This window comes from Suricata suricatta, chromosome 17, assembly GCF_006229205.1.
Source record: "Suricata suricatta isolate VVHF042 chromosome 17, meerkat_22Aug2017_6uvM2_HiC, whole genome shotgun sequence".
Lineage (NCBI taxonomy): Eukaryota > Metazoa > Chordata > Mammalia > Carnivora > Herpestidae > Suricata > Suricata suricatta.
The window spans coordinates 58,311,144-58,317,341 of record NC_043716.1 but is presented as its reverse complement, the minus strand read 5'-3'; the positions used below and the strand labels follow the sequence as shown (position 1 = coordinate 58,317,341).

The 6,198-nt window shown below is 54.5% G+C and overlaps 1 protein-coding gene across 3 annotated transcripts in view; it reads left to right on the top strand.

Annotated features, from left to right (window-relative positions):
• FN3K (fructosamine 3 kinase) overlaps positions 1-4,663 on the top strand; it is a 6,898-nt gene extending 2,235 nt beyond the window's left edge. The window contains exons 2-6 of one of the 3 annotated variants that reach the window (XM_029927821.1): positions 325-476; positions 2,058-2,149; positions 2,498-2,580; positions 3,210-3,395; positions 4,222-4,663. In XM_029927821.1, the coding sequence (XP_029783681.1) occupies positions 325-476; positions 2,058-2,149; positions 2,498-2,580; positions 3,210-3,395; positions 4,222-4,560 (852 nt within the window). In that variant the 3' untranslated portion in view covers positions 4,561-4,663. The remainder of the gene's footprint in view (positions 1-324; positions 477-2,057; positions 2,150-2,497; positions 2,581-3,209; positions 3,396-4,221) is intronic. The other 2 variants (XM_029927822.1, XM_029927823.1) reach the window with 2 other exon arrangements.
• The last annotated feature ends 1,535 nt before the right edge of the window (positions 4,664-6,198 follow it).

The window sequence follows — 6,198 nt, the reverse complement described above, 5'->3', positions numbered from 1 at the left end:
TATCCTCACAGCATGTCCTGGCCCCTGTGGCACTTCCAGCACCTCCAAACCTCCCCTGCACCTGTGTGTCCGCACCTCTTGGAGCAGGCACTCGGGCGTGGGCACTAGCATCCTGCCCGCCGCAAGCCCCAGGAACAGCCTCACCCTTGCAGCCCCTTCCTATCTGAAGGGGGCCATGTTGCACCCCATTCTCAGAGGGGCTGATGTGTTGCTCTCCAGCCAGTTTTCAGTAACTGTAGGGCCTGGGTGCCTTCGGCCCTGCATGGCAGCCCTGTCTGTGGAGGGCTGCGGGGCCCCGGAGCTTAGGCAGTGTTCTGGATGCAGGCGCGGCTGATGTTCGAGGGAGAGAGGGCCAGCCTGGAGGCCCTCCAGACCACCGGCTCGGTGCGGGTACCCCGGCCCATCAAGGTCATTGACCTGCCTGGCGGTGGGGCTGCCTTTGTGATGGAGTATCTGAAGATGAGGAGCTTGAGGAGGTGAGTGTGCGCGCGTGTGCGTGCGTGCGTGTGTGCGTGTGTGTGTGTGTGTGTGTGTGTGTGTGTGTGAGAGAGAGAGAGAGAGAGAATTTGTGAGATGGAGGGAGAGGGGAGAGGGAGTGAGGGAGAGAGAGGGGGAGGGAGAGAGAGCGAGAAAAGGCAGAGGGAGGGCAAGGGAGAGAGGGAGACAGAGGGAGAGAGGGAAAGAGAGGGCGGGAGAAAGGGAGGGGGAGGGGAGAGGGAAGGGGAGGAGAGGGAGAGGGGGAGAGGGGAAGGGCTCTTGCTGAGCTGCCTGTGTGGTTCTGTCCAGTCACCAGAGGCAGGACCAGGAATCCTCCCCCTGCCTCCGGATTCTTAACCCAAGGAGTTCTTGCTTTCTGTGTGGTTTGGCTCCAAAGAATCAGCATCAGATTCGAGGGTCGGAACCAACCCTGGCCTTATGCATTAGAATGCGTAGCTCAAACAGGGCCCAGTGAGCTTGATCTAGTAATAATCTGAAGTCCTGAAATTTTTTTTAAATTATTAAAGTTACATGTATTTTGGGGCACCTGGGTGGCTCAATTGGTTAAGTGTCCAACTTAGGCTCAGGTCATGATGTCACAGTTCATGGGCTTGAACCCTGTGTTGGGCTCCCTGCCTACAGCTCAGAGCCTGGAACCTGCTTTAGACTCTGTGTCTCTTGCTCTCTCTGCCCCTCCCCCCAATCATGCTCTGTCTCTCAAAAATAAACTGTTAAAAACAGTTACGTTTATTTTGTTTTAAAAAGGTGGAAAATAACACAGAAAGAAGACATAAAACCACCTGTATTTCCATCAGCAAAGAATGGCCAGTGCTAGCATTGTGGTGCATGAATAGCATCTTTTTTTTTTTAAGTTTATTTACTTATTTTGAGAGGGAGAAAGCTCACACTTGAGTGGGGGAAGGGCAGAGAGAGAGGGAGAAAGAGAATCCTAAGCAGGCTCCATGCTGTCACTGCAGAGCCTGATGTGGGGCTCGATACCATGATCCGTGAGATCATGGCCTGAACCAAAATCGAGTTGGATGCTTAACGGACTGAGACACCTAGGTGCCCCTCAAGTCTGTATATGTAATTTTTTAAATGTTTTTTTTTTTTAATGTTTTATTTTATTTGTGATTCAGAGAGAGACAGAGCATGAGAGGGGAAGGGGCAGAGAGAGAAGGAGACACAGAACCGGAAGCAGGCTCCAGGCTCTGAGCTGTCAGCACAGAGCCTGATGCCGGGCTCGAACCCACCAGCTGTGAGATCATGACCTGAGCCGAAGCCGGAGGCTTAACCGACTGAGCCCTGAGAGCTGGTCTTTTCTTAACAACTTTTTAAACCTTTGTTCCTCAGTCCCCAGCACTCCTAATAAGGCTTCTGTTGATGGCCACCTGTTCACCCCCACTTGTGACTTTCTACTATTTTGTTTTTCAGAAAAGGCCATGGCCTGCAGTTCATTTTTCACTTTTTAAAGAATGGAAAGTAGTTTTTAAGGTATTTAAAACATCTCTCAGAGTGGAGCCTTCTGACTGGTTGTGGTTGTTTCTTGTTTTAATGGGCCACATTTCCTCTTTCCTCAGTCAGGCATCAAAACTTGGAGACCAGATGGCAGATTTGCACCTTTACAACCAGAAGCTCAAGGATAAGTTGAAGGCGGAGGAGAACACAGTGGGTGCGTTCTGGTGGGGTTTGTGCACCCCCGACCCGGCTGTGTCTACCCTGGGGGGCGCTCACGGTGCTGTCTTAGCAGGAGGTGGAATTGCATGCCCAAGTCTTTCATGCTGCAGTTTGAAGATGAGATTGTCAAATGGGGATTCTGATGCCACTGACGAGTGGGTGGGGTTGGCTCATGACCCCGGTCACCCCCAGGCCTGTTGTCCGGCGTGCCTGAGGCAGGAGGGCTCTGGTGCTCCGTGCGTCCTCGTTGGAGCAGTGCAGCCCAGACCTGTCCTTCTGCTGAGGGGGCTCTGCTGAGGCCTGACACTTAAGGGAAAGACTTGGCAACTCTTTTCATTGACAGGCGGGAGACCTGAGGGCTCTGAGCCTCAGTATGTGAGCAAGTTTGGCTTCCACACGGTGACCTGCTGTGGCTTCATCCCTCAGGTGAGTGCCTGGGGAGGATGTCCCTGCTTAGCTGATGACAGTTCCCAGTGCCCCAGTGCTGGTCGCCTCATCCCTTGTAGGTGACAGGGTGCCGGGAAGATTGATTTCTGAATGCACACTGTGAGCTGGGGTGCCTGGGAGAGGAGGACCGAGCCCTGAGCCGAGCGTGGAGGAGGTGGGAAGCTGTGGAGCAGAGAGGGGAGACAGAATCTGAAGCGGGTTTCAGGCTCTGAGCTGTCAGCACAGAGCCCGATACGGGGCTGGAACTCAGGCACTGCAAGATCATGAGCTGAGCTGAAGCCGGACGCTTAACCGACTGAGCCACCCAGGCGCCCCTAACCGATTTCTGTTTTTATATATAAAGTGCATTTCTTGTACACAGCTTGAAATCAAGTCTTGCTTTATTTCTCCAACCTGTTGCTGTCATTTAACTAGGGTGGTTAGATCCTTTGCATTTAATATACTTATTGATGTGGCTAGGGGTGCATCTGTCATTTTGCTATTTTTTATTTGTCCTATCTGTTCTCTGTTTCCCTTTTTCCTGTTCCTCTGCCTTCTTTTGGACTATTTTTAATGCCTCCATCCTGTCTCCTCTGTTGGCTCGCTGTAATACGTGTTGTGTGTGTCAGTGGCTGTGCTGGGTTTGGGCGGTCTCCGCAGCAGCAGCAGCAGCCTTGACCCTCATTGCCCAGGTGAATGAGTGGCAGGATGACTGGCCAACCTTCTTTGCCCGGCACCGTCTCCAAGCACAGCTGGACCTCATTGAAAAGGACTATGCTGACCGAGAGGCACGAGAACTCTGGTCACAACTACAGGTGGGCGCAGGGGCTGCTCTTTGACGAGCCCACCACATTTGTGTGGAACCCTCTGGTGGAATGGAGCCATGGGGCAGAGTTGGTCACGTGTGGACACACAGGTGCCTGACTAGCGATCGGTCTGATGGGGAAACTGGGAAGGAGGAGGTACCCGAGGGCACACTTGGCCCCTGAGTACAACTTGCACCAGCTAGGTCACCAAGTACTTAACCTCAGACTTTGCTCACGTGAAGCAGGTGCCTGGCTCGTAAACTGTGGCCTTTACTATTGCTTTCCTATCCACTCTTACCCTGTTCTTCCTTCTTTTCCAAAGCACAAATGTCTCACTCCTTAGAGATGAGTGCAGCAGATGCTCCAGAGTGACTAGCTTGAAAATGTGACTCTCAAAATGCTAAAAACAGAATTTGTGTATCATTCCAGGGTGAAATTTAACTAATTCATGAAATAACCAGTAGTATACAGAGCAGGTACAGACGTAAGTGTGCTGTGAAATTAAAGAATAGTAGAGAAAGTTTGCTAAGTTGCCCCCGCCCCCACCCATAAGAAAACCTCCTCTCAGGATATATGGTTCATATTCTACAGGATCTGCTGAGGTCTCCATTGTATGGGAGCCATGAGTGGTGTGGGGTTTCCGGACCTAAGTTAGTAAATAGTATGATGATGTTGCATTCTCCTGGACACAGACGGCCCTCACCTCTGGGCTTTGTAGACTGGGCTGTGGTTGGACCCTGAACAAACACGAGGTCATGTCTGCCTTATTTCCAAGTATTGGGTGAGGAGGCTCATCGTCCCGTGATAACTCTGTGTGCAATAATTATTTTCTTAGGTGAAGATCCCGGGTCTGTTTTGTGGTCTAGAGATCGTCCCTGCCCTTCTTCACGGGGATCTCTGGTCAGGAAACGTGGCTGAGGACGACTCAGGGCCCATCGTTTATGACCCAGCTTCCTTCTATGGACATTCTGAGTTTGAAATGGCAATTGCTTTGATGTTCGGGGGCTTTCCCAGCTCCTTCTTCACTGCCTACCACCGGAAGATCCCCAAGGCTCCAGGGTTCGACAAGCGGCTGCTGCTCTATCAGCTCTTTAACTACCTAAACCACTGGAACCACTTTGGGAGGCAGTACAGGAGCCCGTCCCTGGGCACCATGAGGAAGCTTCTCAAGTAGCAGCGAGCCTGCGTCCCCTGACTCCCTGCTTAGAAAATAACTGGGGAGCAACACCAGAGATGGCGTCGGGTACTAATAAAGTCCGGGCGGTTCAGGGATGAAATGGCTGTGTGTGTGTTAGTTCGCCTGTGTCTCCATCCTCCAAGCAGTTGGGCTAGTTTACAGAGGCCCAAAGCACCTGACAGATTTCCAACAGCCTCATTAGGAGTCATGATCTGGGGGGGAACTTGGATATTTTCATGATGTTCTAGAAACACACAGATCTGGGATTTGCTTAGGTGGAAGTTGGGGTCACATCTCTCTGTGAACTCAGGACTCCTGTTTCTGGCTCAGGCAGAGTTAGAGACCAGGAGATGGTCTCACCTCTTGAGCAGCACCTCTGGGGCTGAATGGGGCTCTGAGTGCCCCCCTACTGAGGTGGGACAGATGAAAAGAAAGGCCCTCAATATTGTGGGGACCCTGCATTTGGACCGCAGCCACTGCCCAGCCCCGCTCCTGCACTCCATCTTTCAGCTGGAGTGTTTTCTGGAGGATAAAAGGGGGTGAGGTAGGGGAGAGCCTTGGGCAGTGGGTGTCCCTGTCGTCAGGTGGCTGGGGTGGCCAGTTGGTTGGGGATGTGGCGGCTGTCATCCTTGAAGGGAAGGCCCAGGGCAAGCCGGATCAGGGCAGGGGCTGGGCGGCAAGGGCCATCCACAGTGCCGGGCTGGAGAGGAGACCAGGCCTTTATTACTCCTTGCAAAATTACCAATTTCCCGGTGATAGGGGCGCCCAAATTTCTCTTTTCTGAGACTGTCCAGCGGGCCTCACGGTTAAGACTTTCTAGAAAGAACACCCCGGAGGCATCCTTCCAGACAAGTGACATTTCAAACCAGAAACTGCCTTTGTCGAAGAACCTAGGTTTGTGGGATGTGACAGTGTGACGAGAGGCGGGGGACGGGTCCTATGTGGGTGACAGGGCCTGGGTCTCCTCTGGCGACTGGGGCCACCATTGCCTAGCGCAGGCCACTGCGCCCCCTATCCCCCACGCGTTCAGATTTCCCCCATCAACGAGTTCAGGCCTCCCCCCCACCCCCGCTATCGATTTCGGACTCCCTCCACTCCCCCACACCCACAGGCTCAGACCCCACCCCACGCACGAACTCAGAGCCTTACCCCCCCAACCCCGCCTCGACCCCACCCAGAAGGTCTGTCCCCATCCCTCACAAGCTCAGATTTCCACCCCCTTAGCCCAACCTCAGAGCGAGCTCAGGCCCCGTCCCCTGCCCCAACCCCACCGCAGACTGAGCCCCCACCCTACCTCGCCCACGAGCTCAGACTGCCCCACACCTCCCAAGCACCCCGCTCAGATCCAACCCACAACCTGAGGCCCCGCCCTGCCTTCTCCCTGGACCCGCCCCCGGGCTGCGCAGCAGGCTCCGCCCCCCCAGCTTTCCAGGCTTCGCGGGACCCAGGCTTCCTTCACGCGGGCCCCGCTTCACTGGGCCCGGCTCCGCCTCCGCGCGCACTATTTTGGCGGCCGGCGCGCTCCGTAGCGGGTCCAAGGCGCGAGGTCGGAGGTCGCGGGGCGGGGCCAGCGTCGGTGGCCGCCCCCTCTGCCTTAGCCGGCGTCCCGCCGCCTGCCTCCTCAGCCGGCATCCC